Source organism: Puma concolor, chromosome A2 (genome assembly GCF_028749965.1).
Source record: "Puma concolor isolate L17-30 chromosome A2, mPumCon1.1.hap2, whole genome shotgun sequence".
Taxonomy (NCBI): Eukaryota; Metazoa; Chordata; class Mammalia; order Carnivora; family Felidae; genus Puma; species Puma concolor.
Window position 1 is genome coordinate 99,566,915 of NC_141668.1, and position 24,278 is coordinate 99,591,192.

General features: G+C 39.3%; 1 protein-coding gene across 6 annotated transcripts in view; it reads left to right on the forward strand.

The window, feature by feature from the left end:
- Positions 1 to 24,278, forward strand: part of HECW1 (HECT, C2 and WW domain containing E3 ubiquitin protein ligase 1) — a 429,509-nt gene that overhangs the window by 355,546 nt on the left and 49,685 nt on the right. For all 6 annotated transcript variants that reach the window (XM_086697032.1, XM_086697035.1, XM_086697036.1 and 3 more), the window contains 7 exons: positions 1,303 to 1,437; positions 10,036 to 10,141; positions 11,058 to 11,154; positions 16,369 to 16,452; positions 17,332 to 17,441; positions 22,715 to 22,835; positions 23,562 to 23,675. In XM_086697032.1, coding sequence (XP_086553158.1) covers positions 1,303 to 1,437; positions 10,036 to 10,141; positions 11,058 to 11,154; positions 16,369 to 16,452; positions 17,332 to 17,441; positions 22,715 to 22,835; positions 23,562 to 23,675 — 767 coding nt within the window. The remainder of the gene's footprint in view (positions 1 to 1,302; positions 1,438 to 10,035; positions 10,142 to 11,057; positions 11,155 to 16,368; positions 16,453 to 17,331; positions 17,442 to 22,714; positions 22,836 to 23,561; positions 23,676 to 24,278) is intronic.

Sequence of the window (24,278 nt, forward strand, 5' to 3'; positions counted from 1 at the left end):
CTCAGGTCATGATCTCATGGTTCGCGAGTTTGAGCCCTGCGTCAGGCTCTGTGCAGACAAGCTCAGAGCCTGGAGTCTTCTTCAGATTCTGTGTCTCCCTCTCTCTCTGCCTCTCCCCTACTCGTGCTCTGTCTCTGTCTCTCTCAAAAATAAAATAAAACATTTAAAAAAAAGTAAAATAAAATAAAATAAAAATAAATAAAAGTAAAGTTGAATTAGATAGTATATTGAAAGAGTGACCCACCACAATTAAGTAGGTTTTCTCCCAAAGATGTAAGGCTCATTTACTACTAGCAAATCTATTATCTCTAGTACATTAACCAATAGTTTATAGGAGAAATTTTAGTTGACTATTTTAAGAAATACTATACAAGTACATGATAAAAATTAAGTACACATTTATATTTTAAAAATAAAACATAGTTTTAGTAAATTAGGGATGTAAACATGTTTTCATGACATTATAAAGAAAGTATTAATTTTCTCTTTTATGAGAAGTAATTTTAGATTTAAAGAATAACTTTTGTCATATATTGGAACATGTAATCAGACATACTGCAAAGATTTATGAACAAGAGTGTTTACTGAAGCATTATCTTAAAGCAGTAAAAAAGTAAAATGTCCAATGACAGAAGGTGCTGAAATTATTATGCATCCATCTAAATACCATATGCTTACTAAAATTCTGTGTTAAAGGAATGTCTAATAACTTAGGGAAATGCTCAAAAAATAATAGGTGAAAAATTCTTCCAACAAAATTATAAGTACCAATGTGGGGAAAAGATGTAAATAATTGTATATTTGCATAAGAAAAGAAAAAATAGAAAAAAATTTATCAAAATATTTTGGTGATTACCCTTAGATTGTGACATTTGGGATGATTTTGGCTTTCTCCTTACTTTTTTATCCTTTTAAAGTTTCTTCTCAGGGAGACTGCTAATTCTTTAACCAAAAAAAAGAGCATTTATTTAAAAAATAAATAGAATGCTTCACAAATTATTAATTACTAGTTATTTTACTGTCTCAAAGTCTCCATTTCTCTTCTTTTCCATCATGAATAAAATGCTGTGATCATGACTCTGTAACTGTGTACTGTAAAGTGTTTATCAATGACTGGTATTGTTTCATTCAACTACTGAGCAAACAGATGCACAGTGCCCCAGTCTTCAGTCTAGTTTTGAGCAGATAAAAAGGAGGGACAGAAATAAACATGAAGACTGAGCCCCATCGCGTTCCCTTACATTACTGACTTCATTTTGGCTCATTCTCACGCAGTGTTCTTTTTTATTGGTCTGTCTGCAGTCTTTTTTCGTGGACCACAATAGTCGAGCCACCACTTTCATTGACCCCCGAATCCCTCTTCAGAACGGTCGTCTTCCCAATCACCTGACACATCGACAGCACCTCCAGAGGCTCCGGAGTTACAGCGCTGGAGAGGTAACACCCCCAGGCCCCCTGCCACCTTCACAGTTCCTTAGGCCCCTCCTTTAGTGGGGCCAGCACTGTTTTAATGGTTGGGATCTAGGATTGCCTGTTCCTCAAGGGCCTCTGCCATATCCACACTGCTCTGTAGAAGAATGATAAGTCAGGGACACCCACTGAACTCCCTAGACCCATCTTCAGATTGCCTTCCTTCTGCCTTCCCTTTTGTCCTAACAGTTGTCACTACGAAAAATCTGTCTAGCTTAAAGGAAATTGAAAATGCAGGGTCAGGAGATCCCTACATTATGGTTGGAGCTGTGCTTCCTCAGGCCTTCCAGTCACATGTGAATTCTTAAAAGATCATACAGTGTGTGACCGACATTAAACTTCTGGCTTTTCATAGATTCTGGAGAAGACATCAATACTATATATATGAACTAAAGATTGGGGGAAATCAACAAGGCACATGAGTACTCTGTTCCCATCCTACCCTGTGCTCTCTCCTACCTGCCTGTGGTCACCTTCCATTGAATCATGAAAAGCTGAAAAGATGAAAAACATCATCTTAAAACATGATGTCCTTTGCCTTCCTGAATTGCTATCTCTGTATTCCATACCCTTTCCTGGCCTCCTTTCTCAAGCCAAAACTCAAAACATAGCTCTTTTCTACTTCTAGTCGGTTCCTGGCAATATTACGAGCAAATCCCTTCTTATGTCCTGACTGACATTTCCCAAGTATCAGTACCATGTTTTCATAAAAATCACCAGGATCTCAGGAGATGTGGGTGCTAAGAACCACTTCTCATAAAACAGCTTGTAGAGTTGGATTACAGTGAAGTAAAAAATGAATAAATAGTGTAGGAAAAAAAAGTGTATATATATGTATTGTATATACAATATATATATGTGTGTGTGTGTGTGTGTGTGTGTGTGTGTGTCCCCCTCTCCCACCCTGTCCCCCAAGAGTTATTCCTGGGAGAACTAGAGTGAACATCTCAGGAGAAATGGGTAAAATAACAATCTACCTGGCAGACTCCAGATAGCAAGTCTCAGGGGAAGGGCCTGTTGCTGGTGTATCGGCACCACTTTACTACTTTTTAAGGAAATCATCTGAATGCTCTGACAGGCATAACTGTTTCCAACCAAGGACATTCACGATTTAAGGCCAGTGTGATAAAATGAATTTTTCTTTCATGGCTCATCTTAGGTATTGTTTTAGGAAACTGCTGAAAACATGTTAATTCTTCCTTTCTGCATATATGTAAAATGTGTATGTGACTATGCAGAGAAGGCATATTATGCATCCCCAAGGGTTATGTGGGTGTCAGGATGCTCAGGTAGCACACACTCAGCAGCAGGCACATTCACAGATTACAGAAAGTAGTGCCCTGACTTCCCAGCTCAGCATGCATTGTATATCCTTCTCTGGTGGCATTTTTACAATACTTTAGAAAGTACAACATTTATGAGATAATAGTGGATAGATTCAAAACTCTGCATCAATTTGAAATATGCTGTTTATTTAAAACTTATTTAAAATTTAAATTTATTTAAAATTTTGAAATATGCTGTTTATTTAAAATTCTTTAATTTTATTAAGGCAGTTTCAGTGTTAATATAGAATAATTACATTTGATAAAAGAATCTGAGTACTACAGATTCAATGTCAATAAAACAAAAATGTAGATTACTCAAATGTAAGATGAACCCCCTAAAGATATAGATCTCTCACATTTATAAGAAATTAACTTGAAAATACAAGTACTAAAACATTTCTGTTGAAACGAGATTAAGATCACGAGTACCACTTGCATTACCAGTTCTAAAACATTCATTTAATACAATTGAATAGCCCAAGCCCAGTTACATTGAATATCAACATTAATGACAAAGTACCACCTGCATTAGTCCAGAAAGACTGTAACACGTAACAATGAAAGGGTATCAATGTGTACCAGCGATCTGTATTCTTCCTAATTCATCCACTCACCAACTGATTCAATTCATCAGGTTTTCAAACCCCTCCCGTCCCCCTGTACATCCACTCTCTGCTGGTAGCTTTGCACTGACACAGGGAGAAACCAAGAAAAGCAACAGAGAGAAAAAGCTGGGAGGCAGAGACTATCTGATCTAGAAGCAGCATACCAGAGAAAAAAAAGACCCAGCCTCTATGAAAACAAATATCTGATTCCTCCTGCTGAGAGAGCCCGCAGCCTGGGAATGAGAAGATAGGAGGATCTTGATATAAAAACAGAGGAAGGGGGTAGTGAGAAAGGTTAATTGTGTTTGCTGTGATGTGATTTTGCTCAACAAACATTGATTAAGTTCATGGCCTGCTCTGAGCACTGTGGAATGCAAGGAAGTATGAGATATGATCCCTCCCTAGGAGAATTTTATATTCTATGTTTGAAGCCAGGCCAAAAAAACACAGAGTTAAGTAACAAGAACAATTAGAATATGATTGAGTGCCAAGAGAGATGTTAGGACAAATGCAATAGGAGTTCAAAAGAGGCCAAGGAAAGGCATCTTTAAAATAAGGTACTTGGGGCACCTGGGTGGCTCAGTCAGTTAAGCGTCTGACTTCAGCTCAGGTCATGATCTCGCAGTCTGTGAGTTCGGACTCTGTGCTGACAGCTCAGAGCCTGGAGCCTGTTTCTGATTCTGTGTCTCCCTCTCTCTCTGACCCTTCCCCCATTCACGCTCTGTCTCTGTCTCAAAAATAAATAAATGTTAAAAAAAATTTTTTTTACATAAAATAAAATAAAGTACTTGACCCAACCCTAGAAAATTGGTAGAATCTAGCAAGGAACAAAGGAAGAGGAATGGCAATCCCCCAGACACACAGCATAAGCAGAGACGCAGCGGTAGGATTGAGAAGTGTCAGTAGAGAGACAACAAATAGTTTGGTATGACCAGAATACCATTTCCACTTGGTTTTTGTCTTGGTTTTTGTTAAGTTTTGAATGCCACATGGTTGGCACTTTCTTAAAAGCCCACTGAATGAAATTGAGAGGAATAATATGATGGTTTTTGTATAAAAATGGGCTTTAGAGATCAAGTCACCCATTGTCCCTCAAGAAGAGAAGGTTATTGGCATTTTGAGGACAATTTTGTGAAGTGTAGAATTGTCTTATGTCATTGCTGGACCTTTTCTTCCTAGTCACATCCATTAAATGCCAGGAGTGCCCTCACCTCACCAGTCACTATGACAACCAAAACAAAAAACAAAACAAAATACCCCTAAGCATTTCTAAATATTCCCATGTGGCAATGCCACTTTAGTTAGGAATTGTATTTTAAAGTCAGGTAAACTTGAATACCAAAAACTCAGGTGACACAAGGAGTTCAAGACCACAACTCAGATTTCCTAAGTCCCAGTCCAGTGTATACTAGTATTTTAGAAAGGAGATAATGATGGCCAAGAGGAGGAAGGATTGTGGCAAAGAGTGATCTGTGAGAGAAAGACCCGTCAGGGGCCTCTGCCACAGGCCAGGTATAAGGTTGGGAGGCCTTGGAAGCAGCAAAGAGACAGAAGACAATGGACACCGTGTGGGAAGAAGCCCCAGGTGGTCAAGAGGTGCAAAGGAAGGGGTACCTGGGACTTCAGTTAGCAGACAGAGTCTCAGCTCTGGCTTCTCCACAGAGGAACTGTGTATCATTGCTCCTTCCTTTCCTTTCTGGGGCCTCAGTTTCCTCATCTGCAAGTGGAGACAAGGGAATTGGATGGCCAGCTAGCTCTGTGACTCTCAGAGTCCGTGGGGCTTGACTCACATTATCAACACATTGGTAAGATGAACAGGAAAGCCAGTTGGGGACAATGGTAGATTTGCTGTTAGATAAGTTGATAATGAGTATGAAAACAGCAGGATATCCAATTTGAAAGGACAGATAAGCAGACATAAATATGGAATAATTAGACTCACGAATAATCAATGAATTGTTTTTATAATCCATGGTTTTTCTCTGTCACATAACAGGGGCAATGGGGGATTTGCTATAGATGTTTCTTATACTACAACCTTAGGAATCAGTTATTTTCTGTTCACCTTCATGGGCCATTCTCTCGAGTGTTGCTCAGCAGTTGATATTTTTATCAATTGAATTTAAGGATAGAATTGAAATCAGTTTCTACATTCAGGATCCTAACTGATCAAAATTTTTCTCAAAACCCCTAAGATAGGTTATTAAAAGAGACACTGTTAAGTGTCTTTTGGATTAGCCTTTACTTCAAGTGAACATTTTTCAGGAAGTTTGCTGAAAGCCATTATCAGGAATATAATACTTTATGCATAAAAAGATCGTTATTTGACACTTTAGCCTGCATTTTAGTACAGGGTCACGTCTGTCTGCAATATACAGAAAAAAGTACTAACAAAACAAGTCTGTATCTTCCCATAATGTCCCAAGGGAAATGGACACAGATAAATGGAAAGAGCATATAGGGCTATAAATATTGGTTTCCATCTCTCTATCAGTAAGGAAGTCACTGGAGGTCACATTTGTCTTATTTATACTGCAATTAGCAATATAAATTAACATTAATAAGGAAGGATAACAGAGCACCTAAGTTTTATTTCTTTTACCAGTTTAGAAAATCATTAGTCATAGAAAAGTTCTGGAAGGGTACACACATGGGTGTGTTGCCTCATGAAAGGATAAGAATCTGACAGGAAGAGAAACTGGCTTTTCACTTTAAAAGCAGAAGTCACTCTTGGTCGTTCTTTGCAGTGAGATTTTTTGATGACAAAAGTTATTTCACTGCCTCGGATGGCACAGGGAAGTGTGGGGAGGTAACTTCTGCACTGCTTCTAAATTTTGGGGATATTTCTCTTGATTCCATGCAACCAATATTTGATTACAGTTTGGTTGGAAGTTTATAAAATTCAGGCACCTATAAAAATAAACTTTTGAATTATCAACAGTAAGCAATGAGTGTAGAAAACACAGACACAGGTGGGAAAGAAGTTAAAAGGCAAGTATAATTCCCGATCTGGAGACACTTTCTGGTAACCATGGAAATAAAAAATTGAATCATGTTGTCTATGGTTCTGCATCCTATTTTACTAATACAGTACCTTGTAGACTGTCCCCATGCAATTAAAATTCTTCTATATTTATTCATATAGATCTACCACAATTTAAATCAAGACTTTCTTTGTACATTATTTATCGCCCACTTTTCGCTTTTATAAATATGTTGAATAGCTCAAAATCTCTCTCTCTCTTTTGTTTCCTTAAGCTAATTCTGAACACTTTGTTAATGATCTGTTTTTAGAACACAAAAGGATTCTAGAGATGAATTAAAATTCATCACTTGGGCCTTTCCTCTGAACTCACTATTTTTTTCATCATCAGATCTTCAGTGTTTTCAAAGAGAACATTCACTGATTATTAACCCAAATTCAGTCTAAAACCTGCAATTTTCAATCACATCTTTAAAAAAATAAAACACCAGTTTACATTTCTAAATTGCAACACAGAAGAGAAATTTGTTTACCAGTCACTGTAAACTATTTTCTGAGCATATCTACTTTTTTTTCTGGAGAGCTAAATGTTTGAAGTTTTCACATTTGCAATTATGATTAAAGCTATTTCAACATCAAAAGGAAAAGAAATCTTAAAAGTAGTCCCTAGTGGAAACTGGGTTTTAGCCAGTCATAGAGTAGTCATAGCATGTCTGGGGAGAGGCAGGCCACTGGGGGAGTCCCTTCTTTGTCTGTCTCTCACATACATCCCTGAGAAATTCGGTAACACAGAAAGTGTCAAATGCCAGGGAATTCAGTGAGTCGTATAATTTTGGTTTTAAATGGAAAATTCAAACTTCTAGTCATTTTCAGTAGTTAGGAAAGCAAATGTTAGCATCATGTTTGCAGTGAGATCCAAATCAGTTACTCAGTCAATACCTAATATTCCTCAGGATGGACCATTTCGTATTACTTTAGGGCTACAAGGATCCTAGCACATACTAAACTCTGGCCCAATCTCAGAATTCTCTCTAGCCCTGTCTGGAACTGTCCTTATCCCTATAAATTCCTGGCTCCTTGTTGGAGAAGCCTGTTTCTGTTTAACCTTCCCATCCTCCAGCTCATCTGTAGACCTTCCAGTATTACTTTGCAATCACCTCCTTTGCCCTTGGCAGTTGTTTCTATGGTTCAGGTACCCCATATGCGGCACCTTCCCCCTGGGTTGTTTTCTCCATCTCACTCGTCATTGGCCTGAAGCATATTCATTAGTCAGTCATCTACCTTTGGGGTGGCTGGCCTTCATCTGATTTCTGAAGTTTTGCAGTCTGGCTTGGTTTTGCCGGTGAACAGGTAACCTCAGGAGAAGGCACCATTTTTCCCTAAAGCATATCTGTAACACGTGAATTCCCTCTGGCAGCTAGGAAGAGAAATGAGTTTCTTCCTGTTTCAAAGCCCCATTTATTTCAGGCAACCCACCAACAATGACACACTTTAGCCCAGGGTGTGACAGCAGACATCACCTGAGTTCTGTATTACAGTCATGCCTTCCTGAAGTCTGCTATCAGATCCACTTCCTCAGTTTCTCTCTGTAATGCATCATTTAGATAATCTTCTGCTGAGTGGTCTTTAAGATTCCTGTCTTTACAGCATCGAAAATATTTCAAACACACAATAAAGCAGACTGACATAATTCCCTCAAAGGAAAAGAAACCTAACATTTCAGTGCCAGAAAGGCTTTACATATTTATTAATTCATGGTGGAAGAAACGTAGAGACTCGGTGTTGCGTATTTGAAGAGCGAGCAAACCTTTCTTTTACCACTTTGCGTTGTAACCATTTAATTGGGACTGGAAAGTGCTGTTGTCGAAGTACCTACTTCTAAATCTTGGTGGCTGGCTACAGTAGCTGAGGGCTAATGACACCGAAGTGAGAAGTCCACCACAATGGCACAGAATCCATTTCCTTGTCCCTCAAGTAAGCAGTGAGCAAGGAGAAGAACCAGGAGAGAAAAGGGATGGATCTGCATCTCTGCTACTTCCAGAAGAGCAGTTCAAACTGCCATGTACAGACAGTGAACTGATAGCACATCTCTGCAAAAGAAGGATGTTCATCCTGTCTGTGTGAAGTATGGAAGTAGGACCCGAAGGAAAACCTGCAATTACTATGTCTTTAATTAGTAAGCCCTAAGTAATCTGTCCTGTTTGTCATCTGCACTAGGACACATGGTCTCGTCTTAAATGACCCCTTTGAGATTGACTTGACCTTTCTGGACTTTGTAGCATAGGATCTCAGTACCTCTCCTGAATTCTGTGGGAATGAATTGTATACTGGTCTCAGAGGGAGAATTTTCTCTCCTTTTTTGTCTGGATGTTTGAGCTTTTTATAAGTATGTTACAAAGTAATCTTCAATGTAATTCTTAAATGTTTTTAAAGCCTATTTTGGCATACTTTACCAAATATCATAGAATGAGTCATACTCTACAGCAAACCCATATATTTGCGGAAGATCTATACAGCCTCTGTTTAAATAGCTTACCCTTCAAGAGTCCTTTAAGAAACAGAATGTACATGGAATCACAGTAGAAAGTTCATCGTCATGCTCTAGGACTTAGGGGATTTCTGAAATTTAAAATCGAGCTAAATCAATCATCACAAATATCAGTTTTAAGCTGTGCAAGTTCTGTATTCCATGACGTTTTGTCAAAATGCCCATCCAAAACCAAGGTACTGGATGCAGGCTAGCAGCATGAGAGAAGTCAACAAATGCTTTGCAATCAAGCAAATCCTGATTCTGCCTCTTACAGTTGAAAATTTTGTAAAAACTTAATTTTATCCAATCCTCAGATTTTCTGCTTGTAATATGTGGTTAATAATGCTTATCTTCCAGAATTTTGAGAAAATAAAAAGATACTATGTTAAGGAAGAGTAGCCAGCACAGTGAATGGAATAATAGGCAATTAGCAAAGAACGGCCATCTGAGGGTGATACATGCTGTTGGAAAGAGCAAGTCCGTTCTACATTCAGTTCTGAAGTTCAGTACCAACTCTCACAAATTAAGGTCATAAACCCATCTTTATTGATAGTATTCATGTAGAATTTATTTATGTCTCTTGAACATATTTACAAAGAGAAATGTTCTTTAGTCAGTATGTTAATCTAGTTAACATTTAGGACATTTGGCACAATCACTTTCTTTCTTTTTTTTTTTAATTTTTTTTTTTTAACATTTACTTATTTTTGAGACAGAGAGAGACAGAGCATGAACGGGGGGAGGGTTAGAGAGAGAGGGAGACACAGAATCTGAAACAGGCTCCAGGGTCTGAGCTGTCAGCACAGAGCCCGACGCGGGGCTCGAACTCACGGAGCACGAGATCATAACCTGAGCTGAAGTCAGATGCTTAACCGACTGAGCCACCCAGGCGCCCCATGCACAATCACTTTCTCAAAAACCCTAACATAGCACATCAACCATCCTACCTAATCTTTTTTTTAACTTGCTTATTTCCATTCATTTTGAAGATTGTAACTTCATTGCTTTTTAACTTAAGTGATATCTGGGTCTTTTCCCCCTCATATTGGAAAATTAGTATCAAAAGACCATCTGAATTTGATAATATTTCCAATGCTAACAATTTTATTTTGAAATTAGGCTTCAGAAGTCTCTCGAAACAGAGGAGCCTCTTTACTGGCCAGGCCAGGACACAGCCTGGTAGCTGCTATTCGAAGCCAACATCAACATGAGTCATTGCCACTAGGTATGTATCATGCTTTTGGGATCCTGGATACCCAGTCCTTAGCCTTGTTTTTCTTATCACAAGTCCTTTAATATTCAGGATTCTGTATTTTCTTTTTCCTTTCCTATGATAAAATCTACCCCCTACCCTTTGCTTCCATCCCTCCTTTGCCCTTTTTCCCTTTCCCTCCCCTCCTTGATTTGTTCTTCCCTCTTCCCTGTCTCAGTTCTTTTCCAGGCTCTCAGCCCCTTCTTTATTCCTTTCAGTGATTTGTTAGCTGAGTACAGGAGAGCATAGTTTAAATGAGGTGATGGATCTTATTGCTATTAGATGCAGTTTGTAATTTAGACCTCTTTTCCCATGTGTGTATGGGGACAAGTCAGTGTAGTCTTCATTCCTAACCTCAGCCACCTCCTTCTAAAACACGTGCCACTTGTATCAAGGGAAATGAGGTAAGAAAGCCCAAATGGATTTGGATATTTCCATTATGACTACTGGGAAATCAACCATGGCCATAGATTGTAAGTGTCAAGTGTTCAGAAATGGATTTCTTGGAAGTTACAAAGAATCTTTGGCCATAATAACTATGGCAAAATGACCAAGAGAAGTCAGAAGGAAGAGAGTAAAACAGCTTGTGGAAGAATGATTTTATTCTCCTTCACCTATTCACACAGGGGTGAGTTAACACCCCGTTAAGGTCTTAGAATATTAAGGATAATTAACTTAGATCTAGTTCACTTTGGTTTGATCTTTTAGAAATGACAATGCTATTATGTCACAGACAAAGAGCCCTCAAGAGCTTACACTCTGATGAGTGTGCTACCTGCCCTTCGAACTCTTGCATTAATCCTGGTATCAAGTAGCTATTTTCCAACCATTAGAGAAATCATCTCTGGGCTGAAAACTCAACCACAACTTGCACTTTTGTCTGTTTCAGCATATAATGACAAGATTGTGGCATTTCTCCGCCAGCCAAACATTTTTGAAATGCTCCAAGAGCGTCAGCCAAGCCTGGCGAGAAACCACACACTCAGGTAAGGGCTTGTCCCTCACCTTGTAGCTCCAACTAGTCGTCCAGGTGGGACAACATATATGTGGAGAGAGCATAAAAGCTTATGATGCATTTTGTTCATGCATTTAATTATGTCTTGAAAACTCCAACTGAAGGATCCAGGAATTCTAATGTTCTCTGAAGTTCCACAAGGTGTTTTTTATTTTATTTTATTTTCTGTGTGTGTGTGTTTTATTTTAGTCATTCTTACAGGTGTGAGATGATATCTTACTGTGGTATAATTTGCATTTCTCTAATGATGAGTGATGTTGAGCATCTTTTCATGTGTCTATGGGCCATCTGTATGTCTTCTTTGGAAAAAAATCTATTCATGTCCCCTGACCATTTTTAACTGAATTTTTGGGGGGATTTTTGGTGTTGAGTTGTGCAAATTCTTTATATATTTTGATATTAACACTTCACTGGATGTATCATTTGCAGATATCTTCTCCCATTCACTAGGTTGTCTTTTGTTTTGTTGATGGTTTCCTTCACTGTTCAAAGGCTTTTTATTTGGGGGCAGTCCCAATAGTTTATTTTTGCTTTTGTTTCCCTTGCCAAAGGAGACATATCTAGAAAGATCTTTCTATGACTGATGTCAAAGCAATTACTACCTGTATTTTCTTTTAGGAATTTTATGGTTTCAGATCTCACATTTAGGTCTTTAATCCATTTTAAATGTTTTTATTTTTAAAATATCATTGTTTAATGGTAAACCAAAAACTAGATCAACACATTAGAAAATAAACCAACAAGCAAACAAAAAGTATCAAAAATATATGTTCTAACTAGTTAAATCTTACTGTCCATTAATGTCATTGTTGCATGAGTGTCTCTGAAACTGAGTCACTTCATTTGGAAAGGATAGCCACCAAAAGTGATAAAAAGGGAAAATATCCTCCGAACTTAAATCCCACTTTCTCTCCAAGATATCTCAGTATCACTCTGCTTCAGTTGACTACACAGCATTTTGGAAGCTGGCAATGCATGATGGTTAAGTGTGTCCCCTTGGAGTTCGAATTCTTGCTCCAGCTCTTAGGAACCATTGATGGAGGCATGTTATTCAGCCCAAATCTGCCCTTAATCTCCTTGGAAACAGGTCACTGTGTGGGCACTGGGGAGATGCTTTTATGGGTATGTGTATAAAGGATCAGGCAAGGTGGGTGGGAATGCAGTCACTGAATGCCTCTGATTCCTTACCTCCCATTTGGTGGTCTTTTGAATCTAGTTGACAACTGTAATACTCTGCCTTGACTTCCTCAGTGAATCACCAACACCTGAAAATAGTCTCTTTGCTATTCAAATTCCTATTAATCATGGCAGAGTGGATCATTCACTGTCCTTCCCCCTCCACACACACCCTCACTGACACCTCTTTCCCTTGTGTTTTACTCTGTGTGAATTAGAACCACGTCCTCCCCACTGCCTTGTCTCAACTCCTCCCTCTTTCTCTGTCTCCACACCCAAACATCTGCCTCCTCACTTTCTCTCTTCCAGCTTTTTTTTTTTTAATTCTTCCCTGTCATGGCCTGTGTTTGGGTGCTCAGCATTTCTCTCCTGGATTTTGCAGGAATGTCCTAGAAGATACCACGTATCTCTCTCACCCTGTTATAACCAGAATTACCTTATTTTGGCAAAGATTAAATTATACTACTACTTCCCTTCAAAAAAAAAAAAAACAAAAAATCAAAAAACACCTTCCCATTGTGTGTGAAATAAAGTCAGGATTTCTAAGCACAGTTTCCATGGTCTCCAAAGTCTGGCCCTAACCTAACTCGCCATCCCACACTAGTTTTTTCCTTCTAGAGTCTTCTATCTCCACCAAACAGTCTGTGTCATCTCCTACCTCTGCCCTCTGGGGAGTGGCTTTTCTCTGAAGGACCTCTTAACTCATTTTAAAGGCTCAAACCAAATGCAAAAACTCACTGACCCAGGCAAACTTTAGTATTTCTTTTACCTTGCTTTAACAGCATTCCTTTTTGTACCTCTAGGATATTTTTCCATTATCTCTTATAGTTGTCCATACTGATATTTCCCTACAATACATAGGTTCCTTAGAGCAGGACCTTCCATTCTTTGCCTTTGTGTCACTCTCCCCTTCAGAACCTAGTCCTCTTTGAAGAGAAGAAGGACTAATTACATTTAGAGTGAATGAAAGATCTTTAGCATGAACAGATGAACTTTCGCACAAGTGATTGTCATTTCCACTTATGTTCAGCTCTACCCATTTCATTACTGTGTCATTTATTTGTGGGCTATTCTCTGACTCACAGTACATCATAATTTAAGGGACTTTCAAGGGATTTTCAGAGGAGTTGTACTACCTGAAAAATTTCTGAGAGCTTGCTGCTCTTGAACATTTTTTATGTTTCTGATTCTACCACTAAGTAATGAGTTTCACAGCTTATTTTTTGGAGGAATTTGATCTCACCAAAGGCACTAGAGTCCCATTTAAGTTATTTTAAAAGTGAAAAGTGTAATCCCCTGTGTAAAAGAGTAAACTGTTTTCAAGGGAAGGGAAGCTATTTTCTGTACTTTTGCATAGTATCACATGAAATAGTGATATTTTTTAAGGCTTTTTTTAAGACTTTTTTTTAAAGACTTTTTAAAAGACTTTTTAAAGGCTTTGTTGCAGTGCAGAATTGTATAATTATGATTTTCCAGATATGGCGGAACTTGGAATTAGGAGATATTGGAATTGAAAAAATCTTGGCAGTTATTTTGTACAGAAACTAATAACTTCTTTAAGATATGGATTCTTTTAAGGACCTGTAGACCCAAGATGAGAACCCAAATATCTCATCAAAAACAGAAGGCCCACAACGACTGAGAGGCCATGGATTTAAAAAGGGAGAACAAGAACAAGAAATTGCTCCTCAGGGAATCAGGCTTACAGGAAGCAGGAAGCCAGGTTACAGTTACCATGACTGGGCCTGTGCCTGCCCCTCGATGTGCTGTGAGGGTGCATCAGCTCCATTTTACAGGTCCAGAAGTTGAAAAGAAAACCTCCTTTTCCTATGACACTGCCCAAAGGAAGAACCTCCTGCTTCCTCTGTTGTCCCCAAGTGGAGACTGTGACCCTGTTAAGCCATTGCTCATCTCAGGGAGCCATCGATCCACTGTCTTGGGTCCACAAAGCCAGTTGCTGAGTTAAAGGGTAGAGAGTGAGTTATCAGAAAACTGTGTTCAGCAGACAACAGTGAATCATAAGGAAGCCACATGTGGAGAGGCAAGATGGAGCCAGAAAACCCAGAGGTTAATGACATCTGTTCACATTAAGGGGCATGGTAGCAGTCCTCATTCATTCATTCCTCTTTCAACTAGTGCTTTTATTGTGTCAGTATTCTGAATCAGGATTCTGCTGGATTTGTGTATGCAGTAGCATAGCAAAACAGACATTGGCCCTACTTTGCATGGTATTTGCAACCTATTGAAGAAGGCAGACGATAGACAAATTTGACTTTTTGTTTTCCTTAAGTCAAATATATAGCTATAGCATGTGTTTAAAGGCCACAAAAGACAAGATCAGAATTCAGTGATAATGATAGAAGAATGTCAAGGATTTCATTTGGATATTAAGCTTTGAGGTCTGTGAAGCCACAAAGGGAGATGTCAAGATTTCAGGAAGGCAGGTGGCTCTACTGAACTGAGCTCTGAGGAGACTTTTGCACTGGAGTTTTCCTGGTGAGTAAGGGATATATGTTGAAGGAGCAGATGGCCTTCTTGCCTTCAGAGATCTTTCCCGGTTCCAATGGAACTGGAGTTGAGTTCCAGAGGCATTTGGAGGCCCCCCCCAGACCACTGGGTCTGCATGAAATTTTCATATATGTGACAGAGGATGCAATGTCCTGTGAAGAGCCACTGAAAGTCTCAGAAAACTGTGTTTGGCTGATACATGGATATGCTCCATGTGGGTGGTGAGATAATAGAACTACTTTGCTGCCCTAGTAGAGTTGACCCCCTTTGGACTTGGTTTCCTCAGGGACCCTGGGAACAAAGGGCAATCACTAGAATTTTCTCTCCATTTTTCCTCCAAGCAAGGAGACCAGGGGCTTACCCACATATGGGTACCTAGGGCAACAGGATAATCTGCCCTAGGGACATTGTCATTGGGAGGACATATGAATTGAAGAGTCCTTTGTGGGGCTGAAGTCAATTAACCACAAAAGTCTTCCAAACAAGAGGCCTGTGAGGTGGTATCAGGATTTAGAGGCCAAAGCTCAGGAACATGGAATCAAGAACATAGAGACCTGGAGGAAGAAACAGGTGGTGGAGGAGGCATGGTGTTTGCACTCTTGGCTAGGTTTCCACATCCTCCCTGCAAAATGATGTGCGGAAACATCTGCTCTATTTTTTTTCAAACCATTAAAAACCATTGGTTGTGGCATTTGTAATATTTGAACATTTTTTTTTGTTTTTTTAAATGTTTATGGGGGGGAGGGGCAGAGCAGGTGCGGGGGAGAGAATCCCAAACAGGTTCCATGCTATCAGCACAGAGCCTGATGCAGGGCTCAAACTCACGAACTGTGAGATCATGACCTGAGCTGAAATCAAGAGTCTAACACTTAACCGACTGAGCCACCCAGGGACCCCTGTAATATTTGAGTATTTGAATGTCAGAGAAGCAAAGTACAAAGTTCATTTGATCAAAATAAATGTTATGTATCTATAGACTCGGAATAATTTGCCAGGTTATAGTTGGAGGTCATGAAAGAGAGAATGCAAATTGTAATTAAACAGAGAAATTGATGCCTGTGCTCAGACTGACCTAGGAGACTCTGGTATTCTGAACACCAGACGCTCCCTTACTCAGTGTGGCATTATACATTTTCCAGCAGGCATAAGGTTTCTCAAGAGATTTCTTCTTGTTCTTCCCCCCCATGGCTCCCGAGACACCATGAGCCCATGACAGTCCTCCAGCAGCTCTCTTTATCCATCTTCACTCCTGACTGTCATTGCTATCTGAGGTCCTACCCTTGTTGCATTCCTCAGCTTCCATCCCTGTGTGAGTCTGAGGAAGGGTGGTCCCTAGTAGAGCATCATGGGAACCTGCAATAGAAACTTAAAATGCCACAAAATTCACTGGACATTAGAAAATTGCTATTCAGCCATATTGACAAAATGAATCAGAAAGGGATTTATTCCTTAGCTTATGTATTGATGTGTAATTCTTATTTTCTTTCCCACATTGTTCTAGGGAGAAAATCCATTACATTCGGACTGAGGGTAATCATGGGCTTGAAAAGTTGTCCTGTGATGCAGATCTAGTCATTTTGCTGAGGTAAGGGGCTAAGCCTGAAACCCTTCTGGGAAAGCTGCTCTGGGTAGTTCTCCACTACAGCTATGACTGAAACATTCAACATTTGTTCTAGAGGATTCTAGTGACTGCAACTAAAGTAGGGCCCCACCCTTATACCTGCTGTCCATTGCTTTCTTTACATTTACAACTGGAGTATCAAGAACTGTGTACAGTACTTGATGGAGAATTTCTTTTTGTATGATTAATTAGAGTATAAAATAACTCTGAGAATTTGCATACTGGCTTTTGCCTATCTAAGTGAACCTAAGTGCTTTTGTTGCCTTGTGAGAACTGTAACCACTATCACCCCAATTCGTGAACACTCATGGACAGAAAACTAACTTTTTTCCTTCCTTTCTTTTCTTTCTTTCTTTTTCTTCCTCTTCTCCCCCTCTTCTTCTCCCTCCCCTTCCTCCCTCTTCTTCTTCTTCCTCCCTTTGTTTCTTCCCCCTTCCTCCTCCCTCTCCTCCTCTCCCTCTTCTTTTCCTCCTCCACCCCTTCCCCCCTTCCTCCTTCCTCCCCCTCCTCCCCTTTTTCCCTTCCTTCCTCTTCCCCCTCCTCCTCCTCTCCCTTCTCCTCCCCCTCCTCCTTCCTCCTCCTCCCCCTCCTCCTTCCTCCTCCTCCCCCTCCTCCTTCCTCCTCCTCCCCCTCCTCCTTCCTCCTCCTCCCTCTTCTCCTTCCTCCTCCTCCCCCTCCTCCTCCCCCCTCCTTCTTCCTCCTCCTCCCGCTCTCCTTCTTCTTCTTCTTCTTCTTCTTCTTCTTCTTCTTCTTCTTCTTCTTCTTCCCCCTGCTCTTCCTCCTTCTCCTCCTTCTCCTTTACCATTTCCTTCTCTTTCTCCTTCTTCTTTTCTCACTGTGCAGTCTCTTTGAAGAAGAGATTATGTCCTACGTCCCACTGCAGACTGCCTTTCATCCCGGGTACAGCTTCTCTCCCCGCTGTTCACCCTGTTCCTCACCTCAGAACTCCCCAGGTAACTTGAATATTTGGCATTCTGTATCCTGTAGAGACATCTGTGTTTCCAGATGAAGAGGAAAAAAGGTGATTGTATATACATCCTCTCTCCCTTCCTCCCTTTCAATTTTCTGATTGAAAACACACTGTCACATTGGGTGTTGACAAATTGCTGGCTGTTTTTGTAATGCCCCCAAGCTACAACGCATTCTACACTTTTAAATAATTTGAAAATGTTTTTACAAAAACAGTATTTCATGACATGTGAAAATTGTATGAAATTCAAATTTCAGTGTCTATAAATAGAATTTAATTGGACCCCAGCCACATCTATTTATTTATGTATTTTCTATAACAACTTTCATACTACAACAGCAGAGCTGAGTGGTAGCAATGAGACCAGATGGCCACAAAAGCCTAAAATATTTACTATCTGGCCCTTCACAGAAAAAGTCTGCTGACCCCTGTTCTAAATTACTATTACATTCCAAAGGTACTCTGCAAGCACTTAGAAGGGAAGAGCCCTTTCTGAAACATTCTGCCTTATGAGTCTGAATGTTATTAGATACCAATTTTAGTAACTTTGTGTTAACGTGTAAAGGAATTACTAGGTGATATGGTTACTAGGGACCACCATTATGTACCCACGAAGCTGTCTGTCGAAGAGTTTTCTTACATGTGAAATTGTTCCCCTACAGTTTTCTTTATGTATTAGGATTAATTTACTCATATCACAGAAATTCATTATAGGTAATTTCTGTTCCAAATGAGGAAATGTATACTGAACTGTTTAGTGAAAAAGAAGCTTTTGTTCCTGGGTTCATCCAGATAATTAGTGTAAGTCAAATTCATACTCCCAAATGGGATCCAGACACTGGAAAGTTTTTCCTCACTTGTTTGATTGCAATACCACCTTGTTCTAAGTCTTGAGGATAAACCCAAATTTCTTTTCATAACTTTAAAAGTAAAGGGATATAGATATATAGATAAATGTAAAGGGATTTAGTTTCAAAAATCTAGTAAGGGGGGCACCTGGGTGGCAAGGTTGGTTATGCATCTAACTCTTGATTTGGGCTCAGGTCATGACCTCACAGTCATAAGATCAAGCCCCACATCGAGCTCCTCACTGGGCATGGAGCCTACTTGAGATTCTCTCTGTCCTTCTCCTTCTAACCTGCACCTACGCATGCACATTCTCTCTCCTTCTCTTTCTCTGTCTCTCTCTCTCTCAAAAAAAAAAAAAAAAAGAAAGAAAGAAAAGAAAAAAAACCTAGTAGATTCCTATCTCACAACTTCTAGAGTCAGAATCTGAGCTTGGCTTTTGAAACCAGTGGAGAAATTCACAAGAAATACAGAATTTAGCAGTGTGCTCAGTCCCTCAGAAGGGGTGTCTCACTCAGCATCACTCAGTACTGCCATAGGTTTCTAAAACTAGAATATCTTTTAGTTTGCCTCTTCCAACTCATGTCACTCAGAAATGTCTCTTAGAGTTTATTAATTGCTAAAATCTGTTTCTAAGTCAGTGTCTCCTTGTCATTTCCTCCAAGCCAGTGCACCAATGACATTGCTGAGGAAATGCCCAATGTGTGCTGCCTCTGACATACAACATAACTGAGATGCCATGGCCTGGGAAAAGGAGGACAAAGAGCTTTTCCAGAGCCAGCATCAGGACAGTCAAATGGGTCATGCACACAGGATGACTTACTTTTGGGAAGCAGAGCCTTCCATTTGCGGGGACCATCATCTGCATGATGATCTGCCATTTTCTTATAGAGATTGTTCCAGCCTGATAAAGTATCTGCACTTTGGTTGAAACATTTGACACTACAGTATGCTTTTAACATCATTGCATGGGGGAGATACCATATTACAAATAGAAAAATAATAGAGAATAAAGAGTTATTTGCTAAATGAGAATTACTTGTATGACTTTTATAAAAGGAATCAAGTTTCCTAATGAGGCATTACTAATACCATGAATCCAAACAATCATTCAATTCATTTTAATTCTTTATTATCCTACCTCTGATCATGAGGTTCTAGATTATGCAATCCAAAAATTTTGATGTTAAATTTTGTAATTCTCATTTTTCTAGACTTTCATGAAATTTATCTGGGTGCTACAGAGATAGCAAATCATAGATATTTATGCCAAAGTATTTTGTAAAGCATAAATGATTAGAAAAATACATCATGGGCAGTGGTAATACCAGAAGCATAAAAATCATATTATAAAATATACTGTAATCTACTGGACAGAAAATGATACTTGCACCTACAGACTTGTATTCTAGTTCTACCTGTAGCCTGAAACCTGGCATTTCACTGAGGATACATCTTGTCAAGTGGTGGCTGTTGGTTCCCTCACACTTCAGTTGCTGGGGAGCCCAAAGGTGGGGCTGGTGCCCTTCATGTTTCCCTGCTTGTACCATTCAGGTGTCTCTCCCCCCACCCCCAGTTGCTGTCATCTACCAGCCTTTTTCTTATTCCCAAAGACTATGGTACCTGTCTCATAGTCTCCCTCTCCTTCGCCGAGTCCTTCCATCATCCTGAATGACTTCAACATCCACAAGGATCCCCATTCATTTCCCTGGCCTTCTGGTTTCTAGAATTCTGGTCTGGAATGACCTTCCCCTTCCCCACCACAAGCACTTGTTCCCACAGTCACCTTCCCACCCTTGTTGTCATCTCTAAAATCACTGACTCAAGCATCCTGTTCCCGTCCAACACACTTATTCAACTGCTGTCCCCGTTACTGTCCTTTGCCTTCATCAGGACCTCTAGTTCATGCACACCTCTCCCCTCCCTTCTGTCCTTCCCTTATCTGGCATAGATTCCATGGTTCATTATTTCAGTAACATCTCTGCCAGTGATATAAATTCCACGGTCCCCTCTTTTTTTTTTTTTTTTTTTTGCAGAACTGTGCCCCTAGACAAGTGTACTATCTGCATCTTCTACATCTGTGCTCAGGCGTTCTTGATCAAATTCACCTGACAGGGCAGATTATAAATTATAAGTTAGTCATCTCTCACTTCACATGGACCTTGAACACCCAAAAGAAAACTCTGCCACATTTCCTTTGTAAACTTCTCCACTGCAATCTCAAGTGTTTATGCTCCCCTCAAACCTCCAACCCTCTGTGTCTCTCCTAGCAAATATGTCCCTTCTCCCTTCACTGAGAAAATTGAAGCCATTAGATAAACATTTTCTCAAATGCCTGCTACCAATCCTACAAGCTTACAAAGCCTGCCTCTCCTTCTGCTCCACACCTGTGCATTAGAGGAGGTGTCTTCACTAAGGTCACCATGACATCTGGGCACACAGTTCACTGGGTAATTCTCACATTTAACACTAAGCCACATTTGACATTATTGACTGCTCTCCCTCCTAAGTCACCTCTTCAGTTAGTTTCTGTGACACTACTGTATGCATTTCATCTACTACTTTGGCCACCTTTTCAAACTCATCCTTCACTTCCTACCATGCTCAAGACTCAGTCCCAGGTTTCTTCTCTTCTCTCTCAACCTATATCTCTTTCCAATCATCCATTCAAAGATAATGCCATCAAAGGCCAAGCTCATTATCTCCCCTACAGATCTGTTCTTCTTCCATTGTTCCCCTCTCAATGACTGTCACTGCAGTCCCTTCAATTACAAAATCTGAAGCTCACCTCTCCCTCACTACCTATGTCCAGTTCATTGCCTCCTAAACACACCTCCAGTCTGTCTACTTCTCACCTCCACTGACACCACCCTAGTCCAATTTAAGCTCTCTAAATCCACCTTATCCCTCTCATTTATTTTTGCCTCTACTTCAGAAAGACTGATGCTTTCATAACTCCAGTCTCATCATGTCAGCCCTCATGCAATGGCTGCCTATTGTGCTTAGCATTAAACAAAACTGTTTAACAAAGTAGACTTTATCCTGTTTGGTCATCTCCTGCCCACCTCTCAACGCTTGTGTTGCATCACTCTGGTCCTTATACCCTGTGGTCCAGATAAACTGGAGCACCACTTTCCATTCTGCTGCAGTACCTTTGCACATGCTGATCCTCTACCTAGATTGCTCCTTTCCCAGCTCATCTCTTGTCTTAGTTCAATAGAGGCCTTTCCTAACTAGTTTAGTCTAATTCATGCTTACTTGTTCTTCAGCTATTACTTAGGAAAGCCTTCCTGAACTTGTCCAGAGGGCAAGTTCTCAAAGAACATGATCTCAAAGAACTGAGTTCCATTCCTTCATGAGCAGCAATCATCTCAACTTGTAATTATATTGTCATTCCTGTGAGTTTGTTGGTATCAGTCTTCTTTAGAATATAAATTCAATACCTGGAATATAATAAGTAGTAATTAAAGGGGCTTCAATAACTAATAAATAGTTGTTAATAATATACTATTAATTATATAATTATATATAATTATAACATACATTGTAATTATATATTATTATATATAATATATTATTATATGTAATAATATACAATTATATGACTATTAATATTATATTAACAATATAACTAATAAATAATACCTGTTTATAAGTAATAACTATTAAATATAACTATTTATTTGTTATTGAAGGGGCAAGCTGTATTTCTATCCATCTGTAAAACTTGGAAAAGAATGTTATTTTTTCCACTCCTTATTTTCATTAAAAAGTGTATAAAGATAATAAAACATTTACAAAGATCCTGAATGATATAAAAACTCTCTTCTATATAGAGTGAATGACTTATTGTTGTTGCTGTTGTTGTTATTATTATTATTATTATTATTATTATTATTATAAATGTTTCTTCTATGATGCAAGGTAATCTAATTCAAATTCCTAAATGCTCTGGGCCCTACTGGACACCTATGTTTAATTTAGGATCAATATAGTTAGAGAAGTATGACATACAAATGTATTACAGTCTGACTTGCCTCATCATAGTTACAATCACTTCTTATAGTATAGAAACTTACAAGAAAAATTGAGACTAGTTTGATTTATGTTGTTTTAGATTATTTAAGTACAATTAAGCCAATAGATATGCTAATCAAGGTATTTTTAAGAGAAATACAACTTGAAATGGAGTGCAAGACTTAAATGTTTATTGTCATCAGAATTCCTTTATCTCTTTATTAATATTTTTTCCATTTATTATAAAAGTAACTGAAAGAGTAATGGAAATCAAGGGAAACTTCTTTGAGAAGAAAAATATGAAGACATAGGAATGTGCCTCTGGTTGGCCCTTCTTCTAACATTGCTTCACGTATCAGTGATGGCCTTCAGACCATGTGCTTCTCTCTGCAGGTTTACAGAGAGCCAGTGCAAGAGCCCCTTCACCCTACCGGAGAGACTTCGAGGCCAAGCTCCGCAATTTCTACCGAAAACTGGAAGCCAAAGGATTTGGTCAGGGTCCAGGGAAAATTAAGTGAGTGCTCCCCTGCTTATTCCTGAATTCAGAAGCTAGATTTTTCTATCCTTTTCTCCCCCATAACCTTTGTGATACTTTTTGGAGATTGGATTCCGTGGTGTGGTAATATTTATGTTCATGTAAAGGAGGAAAGAAAAAAAGTTGGGAAGAAAGAAGAAAGGAAGTTAAATTGGAAGAGAAGTAGAAAGAAAGGAAAGAGAAGAGAAGGAGGGAGAGAAAAATCAGATTTCAGGCAAAGACATATATATAAAATTAATGATAAACCTTTTCAGAAAACAAAGAATCTTGAACTGAATAAAATAATGTGTATTTCCTTTTACTTATTTTGGGGACAAATTTAACTCATTGATCAAATCCATGGATTCTATAGCTTTGTAATTGGGGTCTAAGTGAATAGTTGTATTTTTCCCCTCTAGGTTTATTATTTTTATCTTTAAAATATGAGTCTAAACTGAGGTATCCAACTTAAGAGATTCTTTTTGGAATTCATCAAAAAGAATCCTAAAAGTAGTCCAGTATGATGGAATACATCCAATTATAAAAGTGTGCATGTTGTCCTTGTGCTCCCAATGTTTTGCAAAGAGCATTAAAATAAGTCCATTGCTGAACTGATGGAATCTGCACCTTGTTGGAGAGGCAGGGCACCCACAGCTCACCTAGAACACCCTCCAACATCAGAGCTTGGAGCCACCACTCACCGCCCACATGGCTTCTTCTTCCCAGGCTCATCATTCGTCGGGACCACTTGTTAGAAGGAACCTTCAATCAGGTGATGGCCTATTCCCGGAAGGAGCTTCAGCGAAACAAACTCTACGTTACCTTTGTTGGAGAGGAGGGGTGAGGCACCAGCAGTTTTATGCAGACACCTCACTCAATGTGGGCAGGCCAGAGCCACCATATCTTGGTTATTTTGCTCAGGAAAGAGCAGGATGGCTCTTAGCTTTGCCCCAAGGTGATTCTGATCATGTCCTTCCAGGAGGTCTTTCTCTCTCCGGGTATTGCCAAGCTTTAGTTTTCATGTTCTTCAAAAGCCTAAGATTATTGACATGTGCTAGAGTCTGAGGTTATACCCTTATACTGTGCATGAGCCAAAAATACAGACTTAAGCTGTTGGATCTTCACTTTTTCAGGTGGCATACACTTCTGAATATCTGATCACAGAGCTCCTCCTCCTAGAACACTCATACACCACTACATACCAACTTTTTCATAGCATTTCAGTGATTTCATAGAAAACCATCTCAACAGTGGAGGATCAGCCTACCTAGGAGGGTATATCAAAACAAACTGGGAAGTTCTTTCAGTTCATACACATGCACTATCACGGGAAATTCTTTTATGCCTCTCACAACAAAGTCCTTCTTTTTAATGGACCAGCTGTGTGGTTTATACAGTAGGTGTTATATGATTGAAAAAAAGGTTAAGAAATACTGCCCTAAG